Below are 19,728 nucleotides of genomic sequence, written 5' to 3'. Positions count from 1 at the left end.
GTTTTAGTGGTATCTGCGTGTGACACGAGATCTGGCAGGGAAACTTCTTCCTCGCTTTTTTCATCTTTATTAGGGTTGCCTTGAGGTTGAATCAAGTCTATAATGTCTTCATCCGTAAATTCTTGGTGCTCATTGTCGTCAGCTTCAACCCATTCTGTAATTGCACTTTCTTCTTCGTTTTTACATCCTGGAAGTTGCTGTATGACTTCTAGGTGCTTCTTCAAATTGTAAATCTGCCACAACTTCTTCCATGATTTTCTAATTAAAGTCTCAGGGCAGTTGCCCGAGTAATGGAATTTTCCTCACCTTCTAATACAGAGCGTAAATTTTTTTTCTATAGTCTTCTTCTTCTTCTTCTAATGGCGCTACAACCCTTTGTGAGTCTTGGCCTGCTTAACAATGTTCTTCCATTCTGCCCTGTCGGATACTTTCCTTCGCCACTGCCTGATGTTCATGGTTTTAAGATCCCTCTCTACGTCGTCTATCCATCTTTTACGGGGCCTTCCTCTTGTTCTGTTTCCTTGGGGCTTCCATCTCTGAACTACTTTTACAGCTCGATTATCTGGCATTCTTTCTAGGTGACCAAGCCAGTTTAGTCTTTGTGATTTTACAAATTTTTTCTATAGTACAGTTTTATAAACTGCAGAACATCCTGGTCAATGGGTTGCAATAATGGGGTCACATTTGGTGTTAGGAAAACAGCTTTAATTTCATCATGTAGCATTATCTAAGAAAAGTAGGGCTCTGTTGGGAAGCCCCACTTCCTTATTGAATTTCGAAACGAATAAAACGAATTGTTTTTCAAACCATTCCTTTGGACCCTATAATGGATATTTGCAAACAGGCAAACGTTCACGTTAACGTGTTTCACAGCTGGTTTTTGGATTTGCCAATGACCATTAGCGGTATTTTGTTGGTTGCTGCAGCATTACAACAGACCATAACAGTCAAACGTTGCTTATTCATTCATTTCATAGCCCGGTGCCCAAGCTTCTTCTTTTGAGGCAAGACTTTTGATAGGCAGTGACGCACACCATGCCTGTTTTACCAGCGACTTAACCAACCATTACTTGCCGTTTCGGGAGGATCGCCATTCATAAGCTAATTAAGTTTCAATACTTTTTCTTGAATGAAAGGACCAGTAATAAAAGCGACGCAACGCCGCCAATTAACACATTTCAACGAATGGTAAGTGCATTTCTTTGTACAGATAACATTTATGAGTTACGCCGGGTATTTCTCTTCTATTTTATTCAATTATTTATGAGTTTAATTAATTAATCAGCGATTACAATACGTCCTAATTAAACAGAGTATTTAAATTCATCGACTTACAATGATTAGCAATGCTAATCATATAAGAAGACAGAAGACAATTAAATAAGTGGGTTAAGTAAACATGAAACTATAATAAAAATAAAAGTTTTTTGGCAATAAAACTTCTTAGAACTCTGTTAGGACTCGTAGTATCAAAGAAGCTTCATAGTTCCAGGATTATTATTTATTAATTTGTCAAACTATGCTTATATTTTCATTGGTTTTTTGTTTTTACAGTCTTATGGCGCATACATTTTGTATTCATTAATTTAATCAATAACTACTAATATCATTCAAGCAAATTTTTATATTATTGTGGTAAAATACCAAAATCTTGCATTTACTTCTTACAAATACTGATAAGGAAAATTTGTATTAGTCACATATTATGTATAATAATGATTAATTGCTATTTTATTAAATTATATGATGAATCACGCTGGTACCGAACTAATATCTTGCGACAAACTTCACCTTCGAACCCAGCAATCCGGAATAATTACAAAAAGTGGTGATTTCAATTCAAAAGCGATGTTCACTATTTATCTTATGTTTAAATGCAATTATACCATTTTATCACATTACAGAATTGTTATCTCTGGCAAAGGAAATCCGCTTAAGATTCGGTATATTTTTTTAATATAGAAAAATATTTCACTATTACTATCTCATTGCAGGGTTAAATTAAACCCTAATTTTTTACTAAACTAGTATTTTTTTGTTTTTGTAATAGGCGGGTAGTCTTCTTACGGTATTATCAAAGAAATTTTTACAGTTTTAGATTATCCAATCATCTTTTTCTTGAGTGTCATTGCTGTAGTTTCATCTGATCATTATCTCTTAATATTCCGGCTTAACAGCTTAGTCTACCTTTGCGAAATACCTATTGCGCAGTTTCTTACTGTCGAAGAGGACTATTTAATATCGGGAAATTTATATCAGAATGATTTATAATGATATCGATATTAAAAGCCAAAAAAACATCCCAAACTTAGTGGTCATTATATACAACAACCAAAAGAATAATACAACTAAACTTTGTAGTGATCGACTACAACTCAGACCTAAGATCAAATAGTTCGGCATAGTTGAACGGTATCTATTGTATTATACCTTTATACCACAACCTCCTTGAAGAAATCCATTGCCATTTATACCAACCTACCAATCCCTCAAACCCGACCAGATTTCAGTTCCACTAACAAACCATCTACTCCGCACAAAAATCCTTCTACAACACAAAACCCTTCAAATCCAGCCCGTACTGTTCAAATCACAACCAAATCAAGCCCTCCCAATCAAATTAAACCTATTTCTTATCCTAAATCTCCCAGAACTCATTCTATAACAAATGGTCCAACAAGTACAACCGTCCTTAGCCAAACGATAACCAGAAAACCTTCACCTTCTCCTCAACCCAGAACCCATGTCGTAGCAACACCTTTTCCACCCAAAACACAACCTGTAACAAAAACTCCTTTACACTACAGAATCGCAGATATTTCTCAAAACATTTGCTAGCAGCGAATATTCTACCAAACCATAACAGTCAAAAACCTCCATTCCGATCATCGAAAAAAGAGCTCAGATCTTGCACAGACAATAGTGAAATGCAAATTTCCAAACACAAACCAATAGATTTCATTTCCACTAACAAACCATCTACTCTACACAAAAATCCTTCTGCAACACAACCTTTCGAAATCCAACGGTTACTGTTCAAATCACAACCAAAGCAACCACTCCCAGCCAAATTAGACCCAGACAACCCTCTCCTTATCCCGAATCTCCCATAATTGATTATAACAAAACACTCCAACGAGTACCTTCTCAGCCAAACCATAACCCGAAAATCTTCACAATGTCCTTAACCCAGAATCCATGCCTTTAAAATTTTCTCCACCCAAAACACAACCACTCCTTTACACTCCTTTACACTACAAAATCGAAGACATCCCGCAAAACATTTGCCAGCAGCGAATATTTTCCAAACCATAACAGTCAAAAACTTCTCCCAAACAATATCGACTCTCTAAAAGTCTTCTCCAGCCAAAAGGCAGCCAACATTTGAATATTTCACCTCATAGATCTCTACAAATTCTAGGCAAAACTTCGCCAAATCACAGGACATAAAACCATCTCTACATCCCATGGTCGCTCTTATTCAGCCATAAATAGCTCTAATCCCGTTCCCACTGCCGGTGTAGGCAAAAACCTCTCCATCAAAGATACCGAATATTGCCTATCCGAAATCAAATTCTCACACCCCAAAATCGTTCGAATTATTGCCCGTTCCAACAACAATCGCGCATCTTTCGTCAGAGTCTTCACGGACTCTGAAGCCAAGTTCACAGAAGCTCTCGCGAATGTATCAGAATCGACGGGGAAAGATTAAATTGTGAGATCTTCAGATCAAACAATACTACCCCCGTTCGTCTAAAGTATTCCTTTGTTGTCCACAGAGTGTGTGATTTGGTGGCTTTGCATTCCGAAGATCCACCCATGTAAGCATAACTGAAGTTTATGAACCCAACCAAATCTCGAAAGGAGAACCCACACCTTCAATAGGCATAGGGCCTGAGCGAGGATTCATAACTTGTTCCGTCCCAGAGCTCTTGGAACACGATTTTCATAGGAGAACGTATTTTTATGAGCAAATGATAGCAATTTTAGATAAAAATGTGATCCAATTACAAGATGTTTTGTCTCGTGATGTTTTTGTCTCCTTTACAAATATTTCGGATTCCTTAATAGGAGACCCAGGTACGATGTTTTGCGACTTTGGTAGTATGGAGTCACTATCTTTCTTTGCTACACACTATATAACACTGTTTTAAACGTTTACATATATTGTTATTACATAATGAATACTATTTTAGTTCCTTAGAAATAATTTGACTGCCATGTGATGACGTAGATAAATGTAAATTTCCTTTTGTACATAGAATTATTTCCTCGATAAAATTACGGTTATTATATGGCTAGTTAAATTTTTACGGTCTAAATACTGTTTAAAAGCAGGAGGTAAAAGTATTCCTTATTTCACTTAATTAACAAAATGTGTTATTTAAAACCTAAAAAGAATATTGTTCTGAATCCATTGGTTAATTCTAAATAAAAATAGTCAATTATACTAAATAGAATAGTATTGTTCTGAAGCTATTGAGAACGATTTCCGAAGTGGAAATTGAAACGTCAATAAACTTACTTTAACCTTCAATTGTAGCTTATTCCCATTAAAATAGTAATTACTATAAAAAGAATAGATTGTAAAGTATACTAAAAAGAATAGATTTTGAATTGTGTTGAATGTCAGCAACATTAATGGTTATGATGATTGTTCGAAATATGTCCATTTTTTTACGAACGAGAACTATAATTTTTTGTCATTTTGGGTATGCTGCCGTTTATACACTCACCACCGGCACGAAAAACGGAGCACTTGCATTTTTAAAATAAAAAGTTAAAATTTTAATTCTGTTTAAACTTTTATTATTAGAATGACGTAAACACAAACGAAACAAACTGTTTTAAGTAATTTCTAATAAAAATTTAATTTTTGAACAAAGCAGTAGATAACAAAATTGAAAAATTAAGGAAAGAAACGAAGTAAATGTTGTAACAAAATGATGCTCAATTAATGAAAACTTAAATCATGTGTTTGACAAACTGATTTTAATAATGAATGTTTCCTCCACGTGTTCGAATTATTGTCTGAATGAAATGAGGAATGTCCTGTTGATGTATAAGTTCCCATTTCTCTAAAAGGGCTTCTTGTAACTGATTTAATGTTAAAGTGGCAGGAACACGACTTCGTATCCTTCGCCCAAGCATATCCCAACACATGTTCGATTACATCGATTCCACAATCCATTACAGGAATGTTTACTTCATTTTAAAAACTGTTGAGTGATTCTCGAACTGTGAGACTTGGCATGATCATGTATCAGAACAAAGTCATTTCCAACAAAACCAGCATAAGGCACAACAAAATGTTGGAGAATTTGGACCGCAAGGTAAACCTGGTCTCATCGGTAAATAAAACGTGCCTCTAATAATTTACAGTAAAATGAGCATGGTTTCTGGCAAACTGAAGCCGCACAACTCGATAGCGAATGGGAGGTTCTAGGCCTGTTGCAAGTCTGCGACTGCTTAAATTTGCCTTCGTCTAATTGTTCGTTCACTTAAGTTAGGTAGTATTCCGGACGTACTGAATTTTATTTCGGATTTGTACAGCCGTGGTACGACGATCTCGTCTGGACACCAAATGCCCAGACTGAGCTTGCACGAAGCTTTCCGGCCGATATTACTGACGTGTACCTAGATCCTTGTGATCTCGTAGACTTTGTACGAGGATGAAACGATCATCACGGGCACTAGTTCTTGGTTGGGGACCGGTTCTGGGTCGTCTAGTGTAACCTAAGGTTGCCAAAAAAACGTGTTAAAATACGGTGCACAGTACTACTGGATATTTGATACTTTTGAACATCATATCGCTCACATCTTCCGTCTTGAAGCAACGCAATAATAGCTGCCGCTGTTTCGGGATTTACAACCATAATTCTTGAGATTAAATCAACGCAATTCGACTTCAAATTGTGTTTGACATTTGATTCGACTTGACAGTTTATTCCAGTAAACTTACTGACAGTTTCATCAACAAGAACAAAAAAATAACAATAGAATACCCACAGCTACCTTTGCACTTTTAAAAGTTTCAGGCATTTGAAACGCATGTTGGGCTGCGACAGGGAGATGCGCTGGCAAGTCTTCTTTTCAACATAGCTCTGGAAAAGGCGGTCAGGGATGCCCAAATAGACAACAGAGGAAACATTTTAAAAAAATCATCCCAAATTTTGGCATATGCAGATGATGGTGACCTAATTGTCCGCACAATACGCAAGATAGAAGAAATGTATACCACCTTGTCAAACGCCTCAAAAAATATGGGCCTGCAAGTAAATGAGGAGAAAACTAAGATAATGGCATCAACACCCAACAATAGAGCCAGAAACATCGGCCACCAATTCACGGTTGATAACTCTACCTTTGAAGTGGTGGACAAATTCACATACTTAGGCTCCCTGATCACCAAGGAGAACGTCATGACGGAAGAAATCAAGCGAAGAATAATCCTAGCAAACAAATGCTATTTTGTTGACTTAGTAGACATATGAGAAGCAGAAACTTAACCCAAAAAAACAAAAATAACCATATACAAAACCCTTATACAACCAGTGTTGACATATGGGTCAGAGGCATGGACCATTTCCAAGGCAGATGAAAATCTCCTGCTTATATTTGAACGAAGGATCCTGAAAAGAATATTCGGTGGCATCTGTGAAAATAGCGTTTGGAGAAGGAGGTACAACTACGAGATATATCACAGATATAAACATATATTTGGTGGTAAAGACGTAGTATCCTTTATAAAAATAGGAAGATTAAGATGGACAGGACATCTGGCAAGATCACAGCAGAACAACCCTCCTAGAAGAAACCTTATGTCACAACCTGTGGGAAGTAGAAGTAGGGGTAGGCCAAAACTCAGATGGGGCGATGGTGTAGATGAGGATGCTAGACAAATAGGCGCAGTAAACTGGCAACAGTTGGCAATGGATAGAACTGACTGGCGTAATAGACTTGGGAAGGTCGAGGCTCTTTTATAGGGCTGTAGCACCAATGATGATGATGAATATTAAAAGTTTAAAGAGAATTAAAATTTTAAGTTTTTATTTTAAAAATGCAAGTGCTCCGTTTTAGAGCCGGTGAGTGTATTTCATTTCTTTTATATTTTCGCCTTATATTTTTACTTTATTACTTTTGTATAAAAGGAAGTAGAACTAAATGGTATTATTTAATTACAAATGTAAAATCAGTTCTTAATATTATTATAGGAGACTTTAAAAGCGATTACTTTAAGATTAGTAATTTAATTTGCTAAGACTTTGTAACGTTATAAACGTCACATCTTTATTAATTTATATTTAAATAATTATTTTATTTTAATTTCTTCTTTTTTACTATTTTTTCTTCAAAAAGTAGTTGGCGCCCTCTGTCTTTCTTTTCTCTCTCTTTCTGTCCCGTAGAATAAATATTCGCCCTCTCTCTTTCTGTCCGGAAGACTAAATATTCTGTTCTATGTTGACAGAAAAGCTAATTCCATCATATAGGAACATCCTATAACATCTGTGCTAACAACTTCAGTTTAGTCTCCCTACTTTCTGTCAATAAACTTTTCTAACGTAGTGGGAATATATTTTTTTGTCTGTTTTTGAAATTTATAAAAGGCAAAAATTATAATAAGCTTCATTTTATGGTCTGCAACAATCTCTTGGGTTTATTGGCTGAATTAATTAACCATATTCACGGTTTATTGGCCGTATTCCAGACTTTATTGGCCACATAGAATGAAAATTTATTAACCACTGGAGGACCTAACCACTTAATTGGGAGTCACTCACATGGTATAACTGCAGCTCACAGGAGGACCTAACCGTCTAATTGGGAGGACACACAAGCAGCCCATTGATGCCATCGTTGCCTTAAGTATCACCCTCACTATATTTATTGTTAAGCATTAACAGGGTTGAATGTTTTCTGTTTTTAATAAATATGATTAGTTAAAATTTGTTTTATTTGCTATCAGCTGGGGGTTCAGGTTTGATTCCTAGTTTAAGAAAAGACGAACTCACACTTGAGATACTGAGCTAGGCGAAGCATAGAGGATAAGCTCTCATGGTTGATTGAGGTATTATTTTTATAATAGTATTTCAATTCTCTTTGATAGTCTTATCGTTACAACTTCATTCGCCTGAAACCACAGAAACAGGTAAGGTTAAAAAATTCGTAATGCCAGAGCAAAATTTGGAAAACAGGGAAAAGATTTTTTACCATAATTTCTAATATTTCAGTTGGCTGTTATTCACCTGGAAAGATATCTTTGAACGAAGTTATTTCATTAAAGACTTGTTTACCGTCTATATATTTCACAGTCCTATTTTCCTCCTGTACCTGTAACTTAATATCTAAATCCATGCAGGCTTTCATAAGGTTATCATTAGAGAAGTTATGAAGCTCATACGCAAAGCCAAATATTGAATAGCACTCAATATTGAATAGAAAGAAGTCTTGAACTGCTGGACGGGATTTGAAAGTGTTCGCCACTGCCCTCATAATCAAATAATCAACGGACCTTTTTCCTATCAAACCGAAAATTCAGGATCAATAAATTATCTAAGCGTTGAATGCATTCCGCAATATTAATTTAAAATTTTGAAACATTTTAAGACATCAATTCTTTATAATTAATAAACCATTCCAAATTACAACTGAACAACAAACAACCCGACACATAGGTCTTTGCACGCGGGCAGCCGACTCCCTAGAATCGACAACTGTTTCATTTGGGGAATGTATAAAATATTATTAATAAAGTCAGATATACTTACATAACTAAGGATTTTCTTGACAATCATTGCCCAAAATATTGAAAAAAACAAACCGAAGATTACAAACGCGGCAGCGACACCAAAAGTTGTCCATTTTTTACAGGATGTCGAACACCGACAGCAGCCCATATTGTAGTACTGAAACAAGCAAGTAATTTTTATTAAAATATTTTCGTATTGATGACCGAAGTAAATAATTAGGATATTAAATAAAATCTGTAGTCCAGTCGTTAGAGGGTTGACCCCTAAAAATCATACGAACAAGTTGAATTTTGCAGAGAATATTAATTTTGGGACCCTAAAAAGATGCAAAAAAACTTTATCACTTTTACCACTAAAACCCCCCCTCGTAGGTTGAACTCTTTACCTTTAAAACGCATCTTGATTTTTGTCGATAGGACACTTGAATCAAAAGATATCGACTTTTTACTGTCGAGCTGATACCATTTTATTGAACACAGCAACATTTTTTATTTAAAACATTTTTTTCTGCGGCGTACAGATTCTTGGTAAATCGATTTTTATGCGTTTTTACCCCCCTACAAGGGGAGTTTTAGGGAGAAGCCCGGGGGTAAAAGTGGTAAACTTTTTTGCATCTTTTTGGGGTCCCAAAATTAATATTCTCGGCAAAATTTAACTTGTTCGTATGATTTTCGTATGGTTAGTGGCATTTTCGTCCCTGATGAGTGGAGTACTGGTAAAATATGATATGCTATAGTATCTAAGTTCTAGACATTGAAATTTTAATAATTATGATATTTTGCACACTTTTATTTTGTCATAAAAATATTACAGCTAATATTAACAAATATTGTTTTTCCACAATAACTTCATGGAGAATTTTTTGCTTGCCAATGGCAACGAAACGTTGATGGTAGTCAAGCATTATGTAAACATTTCGTACAGTCCGTTTCACCCTTAATGGACGCTTTGGTTTTGAAAACCACTGAAGTAAGATGAACCTCTCAATCAAATTATCAATGGTGGAGAAAAATATATTTTCTAAATCAAAATTAATCAATAACTGCGCCTGAGATTCGTTGGGTGGATCGAGTAGCTCGACAGAACTGTTGCCTATCCCAAGCCCGGATTAAGGAGGAGGGGGTCTACAGCATAGGATATACTTTAAACCCATACAGCTCATAAAAACAGGATTATATCGCGGAAAAGGAATGATTTCATTATCAGCAGAAATAAGAAGTGATCATAAATTAAAACATTGAAGCGGTTCGTCAGCTAATTAAAGATGACCGTCGTGTAACATACCGGGGGATGGAGGCATCTTTGGACATTTTAAAGACCTCGATCCAAAAGATCCTACATGAAGAACTGGGTGTTACAAAGTTGGTTTCCCGTTGGATCTCACAGAAGAGCAAAAATCGTTTCACGTCAATTGGGGTCGAAAAACATTGAAACGGTTCAAGAAAAGAAAACGTTTATAACTAATGACGATGAATCTTGGATTTACTCCTACCAACCTGAAAATAAACGCCAGTCCGCTGTGTGAGTGTTTCAAAATGAGGAAAAACCAACAAAAATGATCCATTCTCGAAGTGTGTCAAAGAAAATGGTTGCAACTTGTGTGTCAAAATGTGGTCACGTGGCAACAGTTGCGTTTGAAGATCGAAGAACGGTTACTTCTGATTGATATATAACCGTTTGTTTACCAGAAGTTATCGCAAAACTCCGACAAAGCAACACACAATCTTCACGGTCCCAATTATCAAGAATTCAATGCGTGAGCAGAGATTCGAGTCACCAGAAGAAGCCATCGATGGCTTTAAAACATCGATTTTGCAGGTGCCAACTGAAGACTGGAATAATTGTTTTACCAATTGGTTTGAACGTATGCAAAAGTGTATCGATCTTGGTGGGACACATTTTGAAAAGCAATAGTACTTTAAGTCTATATATTTTTTGTCTTTATGGCTATACGCAAAACTAAAAAGACAACCCTCGTATCAATGACCCCGTTCAATCTGATACTGGAAGGAATAATTAGAAAAAGCAAAATAAATATGCATATTTACAAATAGCCATTAATGTATATCATTCGTAGACGGTCTAACATTATTAAACAAGTAAGAAAGAACTAAAAAAAAAAACTAATAAATAGTATAATAAAAGAGGCAAAAAAATTAGGTTTATAATAAATAAGGAAAGGCCAAATTACATGATAATGGGAGAAACAAATACAGAACAAGAACACAATTTCACATTAGAACTAGATGAAAAAAATTCATGCGAATTCAAAAGAGTTTGAGAATTTACTTACATGGGTGTACAAATAGATGAAAAGGTACATAAGGAACGGTATATAAAGATAAGAATATCAAAAACAAATAAAAAGTATGGAGGATTACAAGCATTAATAAAATCAAAATATGTTTATAAAAAACACAAATTAGATTTTACAAAATAGTTACCAGGCCTAAAGCTACATAAGCATGCGAAATATGGGTGCTAAAGAAATCAGAAATAGACATTTTAGAAAGATGGGAGAGGAAAATATAAAGAGCAATATATGGAGGTGTAAAAATCGATAGTCAATGAAGAAGAAGGAATAAGGAACTTGAAGAATTATACAAAGAGCCAAAAATAAAAATAGTAATCAAACCTCAGAGACGATATTTAGGACACACTGAAAGAGTGAGAAAGGAAAGAATGTCGAAAGTAGCCCTTACTCTCACTGAAGTCAGTACAAAAGATAAAAAAGACTTTTAAAAAAGTAATATTGCTAATTGGAAAGAAAAAGCATTGGACAGAATTAAATGGAAGAAAGTGATTAAGAAATATATGGCTATAAGAAATATTAAAATAATTTTGAGAAGGGATATGATGAGATTAATGTATGCATGAAAAAAAAAGAGTTGGATTGAAATAAAAATATTTGATATCTAGAAACATTAATAATAATGGTAAACATTTAATCCTTAATCTTTTATTAATGGTTAACAGTACATAACCACTATTATAATGACAAAGAGAATAATTGTTATAAAAAACCTGATTTTTTTAAAAGCGTTGCTTCTATTACATGAGAGTATGAGAGATTATTTTATGTGCTAATAGTTAAGTAAATATTCTAAATTTAACTTACAAAATTCACAAAAAGAAACTGCACGAAAACACTTCACTAAAAAAACCGGTATCCTGAACGATGGGAGTTCCGACACAGTAGTGACTGCATGAGTATCTGTTCTGTCTATGAAATATCTTTGTAGTGAGATATGTATGCAGATGTGAAATAATGATTAATCAGATTCAAGTGCACGTTGACTCTTATCAAATGTTTACTCGTGGTCAACTTCATACATCCATTGTGATTATATGACACTAAAAAAATTAAACCGATGAAGTAAACATTGGTCCGTTTGTTGATAACCAGAACCGACGGAATCTAAAAACAGTTTGGGATGAGATTAACAATGGATTTATTTTTTATCAGTTACGTATTTAAAAAGTGGCTGTTGGATGCAATCAAATATCAAAAAAATAAAAAAACCTGTAAATGAAATTAAAATCAAATTATCAATAAACATTTGATTATGAACAGTTAAAAAAAAGATAAATAGTTGATTATAAATAAAATTTCTATTAAAATAAATGCGATGTTGGAATTGAAACAAAAACAATGTAAATATTTTGCAAAACTACTTAAGTAACTGAACAAATGAACTGAGACTTTAAAAACTGAATGCAATAATAAAACAGAACATGTTTTAGGAAAATAATTAACGCTTATCTTAATGTATTAATATAAACATTTATTTATATATTTTTTGTTACTCATGAAACATAAATTAGACAAAATTAGCAAATAAATACTCAAGGATAATAGTACAGGGAAACAAGTTTTTTGTCGGTACACTGACCCAGTCAGGTTGCAAATGGGTTTTTTGAGTACTATATACCTAATATACAGGGTGACAATTGAATCGGTGAGTTCGAAAATCGTACAAGTCCAAAATTTTACATTTTAAAGTAAAATAGCCATTTAGTTTAAAATTTGTCCCAAAATATTACGTTACAACGTAGCACAGCTGATTGTAGTCGTGCGTGAGGAGAAAAACCGTACATGTCCGGGACTTGTACGGGGTTTCCCCTCAACAATAAAAGTAAAATATACTAAAACAATTTGTAATTGAAGGTGATTACTTGGCAACATCGCACTTAACGAAGCCCTTAACCATAACTTTGCAACGAAATCATATTCCACTAATCAATTTTGCAGAGGCGTACCAAAAAAATTTTTAATTATTTAATTAAACACATAAGTAATTACGTAAAAATTAAATCTAAGACCCATATAATTATTAAATTATCATGTGTCTTTTAACAGGTATCTTATAGTTAAAAAAGTTAAAATAAAATAAAATTTTATTGTTATTATAAATTACCTAATACAGTACTTCAAAAAACAGAAATCTTTGCAAAATACTTATTTTTTTCATTAGACGAAACAATCTGAAATTTTAACATACGATCTCGTCGTTGCACTTCATTCTCTATTTATAGAATTGCTGTCTGCTATAAACGTTATATTTGTTTTGTTTTAGCTTGATTTGAATTGATTTAATTATTTATTTAAACACATAAGTAATTAAGTAAAAATTAAATCTAAGACCGATATAATTATTAAATTATCATGTGTCTTTTGACAGGTATCTTATAGTTGTCTAACAAATTAAAGTAAAATTTTATTCTTATTAGAGAGTGCCTAATACAGAACTTCAATAAACAGAAAACTTTGGAAAATACTTATTTTTTTCATTAGACTAAACAATCTGAAATTTTAACATACGATCTCGTCATTACACATCATTCTCTATTTATAGAATTGCTGTGTGCTGTAAACGTTATATTTGTTTTTTTAACTTAATTTGAAAGTTTCCTTATGTTTATTTGTTTATATAAATGTAAAAATATATTATGAAGTTCATATAAATTAAAATGAAGTAAGCTAAACTATTATCATGTAAATGCGGGTATATAGTAGTGCATTTGTTTATTTCAGTAAATTCTCGAAATATAAAATGAAGATGGCACTAACTACTAAAGAGTTAATAGCTTTGTTAGAAGAAGACTCAGATTGTGAAAATACTGACTCACTTAATGTGGTTTATTTGCCGCCGAGATTAGATTAGAAAATTTCTGATGTGATTGATGATAATATTATTTGCGAAGAATCAATAAAATCGGATATTGTAGGTACATATGAAATACAAGTGATTGGGAATTCTGACGATTCTTAGTATGATATTCCTCAGAACCACAGATAAAACGTCCAAAGAAAAAAACAGGCAAAAATAGTAAACCCAAATTTGTTTCAAGTTGTAACAACAGATACTCTTTCGTGCTCAGTAGTAATTCAACATAGTCTGATTGATATTTAGACAATATAAAAGCCAACCATAGAAGCAAGTCATATATTGAAGTTTTTTCACTCTTTTTGATAAAAAAGTAATTGAGAGCATTCTATATTTTACAAATATTTATGCATCGCAGAATAACCGTCACGATTTTGAAATGAATAACATAGATTTAAAAATAAATTATTAGCATATGTATATTATCTCGTTCCCACTCTGCTTCAAGTTGATATGCATTGGCCAAAGGATGAGGATAAAGAAATGCACATTATAAGAGAAAGCATGAGCCGACATAGATTTATATTTATAATTTATAATAGTGAAGAAACCGATACATCAGTGTCAAACTTAGTACATGGACGTCAATCTAAATTTGCTTTACCAGATTGAAACCAGATTCGACAATATTGGTCACATTACAATAAGAGACGATAGTGCAAGAATGTAGGATATGCAAAAGTAATACTATTTATTTATGTAAAAGGTGTAGAATGCATCTACACCCGAATGTTTCAATTACAATATACAATATGTTCACAATATACAATTTACAATATGTTCCTTTATTAAAAATTGTACTGTTTTCCTTGAAAATGAGAAAAAAATCTTTTTGGTTGTAAATTAGTCTTAATTTATGTGTTTTTAATCCAATCTAATAAATTGTCAAATTTCTCTTTGTATATTGAGCGGCCGTTAATGGGTTAATACTATATAAAGAATAAACTTGCCTCAAATTTACTTTACTTACCTCAAAACTATTTTAAAATTAATAATAAAGTCTATTTAATAAATATATTCCCAAGAAATAGAACACACTACGCCTATGCACACATATAATGTGGAACGAATAAACTAAAATATCATATTTCTCCCATTCCCATTCGGTCTAAGAACGTAAATATATATAGACCAGCAAAATATTGATAAGTTTACCGATGTTTCAAACTATTCAATGAACTTTTCTCACTATACACTCGTAAATCGCACCAATTTATATTGTTACGGGGGCAAATTTTTATGGGACTATCTTACTTTTTCACTTATTTACATGGGCGAAGCATACACAATAAAAATGACCCCGGTAAGAATTTACTGCTGATATTTTACATGGTTGCCGCTACCGTTTAGTTCAATTTGTAGATTAGTCACCTTTAATTGAAAATAGTCCGACTATAGTGATCAGTTGGATATTGACACGCTTAACGTTCATTTCGTGTGTATGTGTATTGTACAAAATAGGTTAATATTTGCGAATTATCAAAAATTTCAAGTAAAATTATGTCATCCAGTGATAGTGAAGAAGATGCTGATACCACTAGTGATAGCAGTAAAAGAAAAAGGAATGTTGCTAGTTGGGCAAACAATGCAAGAAAAATAGCCCGTTTACAAGGTCAGCCATATGTTTTTAAGAACGGAAAGCACGTTAATGCAAAGACTGTAGGATCTGTGTGTAGATAAGTAAAAAAGTTCTACACTGTCACTAGTAGTACATAGAGTGTATGTGCATTATACGTACATCGGTTGATAACTTTTAGCACGAATTAATTTCATTTGAAAACAAATTTTTACATATCAGTATATTAGCGTAGATAGCATAGATGTACCCACTTATAATGCGCTTACACCCAATGTACTGCTAGTCACGGAGTAAGTTTTACCATTAAGTTTGGCTTGAATTTTAAAATAGCTGTTTTATTTTTTAGGTGTCCAAAAAAATGCATGGAACAGTTAACTGAAAAAGAAAAAAAATGTGTTTTAACTAAACTATTCAGCCGGACGTCGAAAAACGCAAGACACATCTCATGGAAGCAAAACCAATCCAAAGTAAGAAATGGAAGCAAGCAAGAAAGAAAATCAAACTTTTCATACTTTGTTTTAAAAGGCTCAAATAGAATTTCTGTATGCAAACAGGCATTTATAAGTACTGGCAAGTTCATCGCCCGAACACCCTACTTATGGTAGGTAAATCACCAAACGATCTTAGAGGCAGACATAATAATGGACCTCGTACATTATCCGATGAATAGATTGAGCCAACAACTTTCCATCGTTGAAAAAAAAGGGTAGCCGCTCATTTAAATTATGTTTATTACGAAACGGAGCTGCAAACACTTCATGGTGAGTTTGAAAGACGCTTCGCTGATTTTAAAAAACTGACAGATATTGTAACATTTATGTTTAATCCATTTTCTTGTCAAGATGTGGAAAAAATAACCACTGAAATATCCGTTACGTTCAATATGGAGATCATTTCCGTCCAAAATGAGGTACTGAAAATAATTTCGGATATACATCTAAAATCCAGAGCGACCGATACAAAATTTTGGTCTTTCATATCGTCTGATCAATATCCGTCTTTGAGACAAGTAGCTCTGCAGCTCACAGCATTCTTTGGTTCAACATACTTATGTGAGTCTGCATTTTCCCAAATGAAGATAGTGAAATCAAAATATCGTAATCGGCTAACTGACGAACATCTTTCTTCATGCTTGCGTTTGGCCCTCCGTAATTACGTACCATCATATGAAATACTTGTGGATGATATGCAGTGCCACGCATCAACATTCAAATAGAATTAATATGAAAAACATGACTTTATTTACAACCCACTGTAGTTACAACTTTTTATTAGCTAGAAATGTGCAATAAAGTTTTTTATTTTCAAAATTGTTTTTTACTATGCTTTGTTTTTTAAACCAGGAGGAGTAAACTAAAAAGACATATTCACACCCAAGAAAGTCACTAGAAAGGTTACCAAATACATCTTCTTTTTTGGTTGATCATATCGGCCTTCGACGGTAATCCAAAAATATTATATTATACTAATACGTCGCTAAAGAGTTCTAAAAACAACTGTTTTTTTTTATATAAAAGCAGACTAAAAATCTAAAAATTAAAAGAATAATGCATGAAACACAAAAAATCGCCGGTATAATTTAATAATTAAGCTATGAAATGCCATTAGTGTCAAAATTTCATAACAGTGGAGTAAACTTCAAAAAATCAGAGTATAACTGTCGATCTCCGGACGCTTGCAGTTTATGTGGTAGATCCCATGCAGTTTAAGTCATCTGAGCACCACTGCTTTAGACAGTCAAAATATTTATCAATAATAAGGTTGCGAGTCTTCGGTTGATAATTATTTTAGACTGAAGTGTTGTGAAACAAATTGCACCTAGCTAGTAACTGATCAGTACTGATATTCAAATTATATTATAAAACAATGGTATTGAAATAAAGATAAATTAAGTACCCAGAAACAATCTCTTATTTTGCAAAGTTTAAAGGTTGTCCCAATAAGAATATCAAGTAGCATAACGATCAGATTTTGCAAAATTATATTTATATTGTCTTAATGTTTGGTATCTCGCTAAAGGGCAAAAAAAACCAAATCATATAGTATATCCTAAGCCTTGTCTATGTAAGTACCTATAAGTAGATGAGAACTATACATACAGAGTTAGTGCATTAGTGCGAGGAATTTACTCATTTGTCGTAAGAGTTACAAAAAAATAATTAAAGTAAAAGTTACATCACAGATAGAACCATACTTTAAAAATATTTTCACATATACAGGGCCACCCATATTAACGGGGTGAAACAAACTTATCTTTTTTTTAACGAAACACCCTGTATATTTTTACATTTTTGGACTCTACCAAAGTTCTCGTTTTTTCAATATCAGGTTTGGCAGTCTTATACGAGGTACTTTAAAAGATAATTACGTTTTTTTATTAATTTCGTAGCAAAATTAAGACCCTAAGAATTGTAGAGATTTGGGATTACAAAATATGTTTATGTTCAAATGATATGAGACAAAAGGGTATGAGACTCAGGTGTATAGAAAACAAACACATACCAACAGATATTTAAATATCAAATCAAATCACAATATTAATATTAAAAAGGAAATCATTAAATCCTTATACGATAGAGCCAAAGTTATTTGTTCTAACGAAAATTCGTTCTTGGAGGAAAAACATTTATTAACATCTGTTTTATTAAAAAATGATTATCCTTTATCGTTTATAAATAAGGAACTTTCAACAATCGACCGAATAGAACAGAACAATTTAGAACGAGATCCTACAGCATACACAAGAAATAATACGAGGAAAATAACAATACCATACATAAAAGGATTATCAGAAAAACTTAAAAGGATAGGAAATAAATTTAACATTTCAACAACATTCAAAACAACAAACACATTGAGATCTATTTTGTCTAAAACCAAACCTAACAATGAACAAGAAAGGACAAAGAATTGCATTTATAAAATACTAATTATTTAGTATATAATAAATGTTATTTTATAATACTTCATTACTTATTAAGCATTTTCTATACCCAATTACTTAAATTGGTTTTAAGATTTTTTTTGAGCTAAACAATAATTGCTTTGAACTATACACAACATACAATGAACCCGAGATCATAACATCTATAAAGATCGGACGTCTGCGCTGGATGGGCCATGTTGAACGAATGTTGGAGACTGAAACACCAAAACATATTATGAGGCAAACACCAGTAGGAAGAAGGTCAAAGGGAAGACCCAAACTTAGATACATGGAACAAGTGGAACAAGATCTGAAAACACTTAAGATTACCAACTGGAAAAACAAAGCAAGGAACAGAACAGAATGGCGGAAAATCCTAGAACAAGCCAGGACCCAGAAAGGGTTGTCGAGCTACTGATGATGATGATGAAACAATAATTGCAACAAAAATTAGGTGAACTTCTAATAGATTTTCCTTCTCGGATTTCCTCTACCTCTCTTTCCCTCATCTTCTAAGAGCTCTATCTTTCTACGTTTGATGTGACGTCTCCAAACCATTGCAGTCTTTGTTTTTGAATCTTTTTTGAGACTGTAGCCACCCTGGATCTTTCCCTAATCAAGTAGTTCCTGATTTTGTCTCTTCTAGCCTTACCCAACATCCACCGTAGCATTTTCATTTCAGCTACTTCCATCTTCTTTTCCTAAACCTTCTTTATAGCCCATCTTCACCGCCATACACCAACGCAGGCCTCACCACCTCTTGTATTTCTTTCCTTTCAGTATTTCCTCGATTTTTCGATCAGAGAATAGCCTGGCCTGCTCTAAGATGTCTTGCATTTATTAGGATGTGATGTAATCTATCTGATTAAAACCAGCTTGTATACTGTGGGCAATTTCTCGATGTAGTGTCCCACTTTCCGTTATGAAGAAGCCAAGGTATTTAAATTCTCCTACCCGTCCTAGTTTTTCCCCAAAGCAATACTCCGTTTTCAACCTGCTAACCTTAAGTCTTCCCTCTTAAAGAGCCCTTCCCAACCCTCCAACTTCTCCCCTAACGTTTCTTTGTTCTCGTCCACTAACCCTATTTGTTTTTTGTTGTTTTATATTTATTCTTTCTTGTGTTCCTGACCTCTAAGAACGACTCCGACCATAATCTACCAAAACTGAGCAACGGTGCCTTCGAGCCTATTGGGTACTGGTATTCTAAATTAATTCTTCATATTCTAGATCATTAGGTATGATAAAACGATTGTAGCCAATCCCATTAAATCACTACAATAGCAAGTGAGTTACGGCGTTAACTTA

General features: G+C 33.5%; 1 protein-coding gene across 4 annotated transcripts in view; it reads right to left on the bottom strand.

Annotated features, from left to right (window-relative positions):
* The window catches only part of crq (croquemort), a 97,150-nt gene that overhangs the window by 59,673 nt on the left and 17,749 nt on the right, over positions 1–19,728 (bottom strand). For 3 of the 4 annotated variants that reach the window (XM_072529134.1, XM_072529132.1, XM_072529131.1), the window contains exon 2: positions 8,769–8,906. In XM_072529134.1, the coding sequence (XP_072385235.1) occupies positions 8,769–8,897 (129 nt within the window). In that variant the 5' untranslated portion in view covers positions 8,898–8,906. Of the gene's footprint in view, positions 1–8,768; positions 8,907–11,868; positions 12,319–19,728 lie in introns of those variants that run through there. The other variant, XM_072529133.1, reaches the window with a different exon arrangement.

This window comes from Diabrotica undecimpunctata, chromosome 4, assembly GCF_040954645.1.
Source record: "Diabrotica undecimpunctata isolate CICGRU chromosome 4, icDiaUnde3, whole genome shotgun sequence".
In the NCBI taxonomy this organism is placed as follows: Eukaryota; Metazoa; Arthropoda; class Insecta; order Coleoptera; family Chrysomelidae; genus Diabrotica; species Diabrotica undecimpunctata.
The sequence above is the reverse complement of the archived record's forward strand: the minus strand, read 5'-3'. Positions and strand labels throughout refer to the sequence as shown.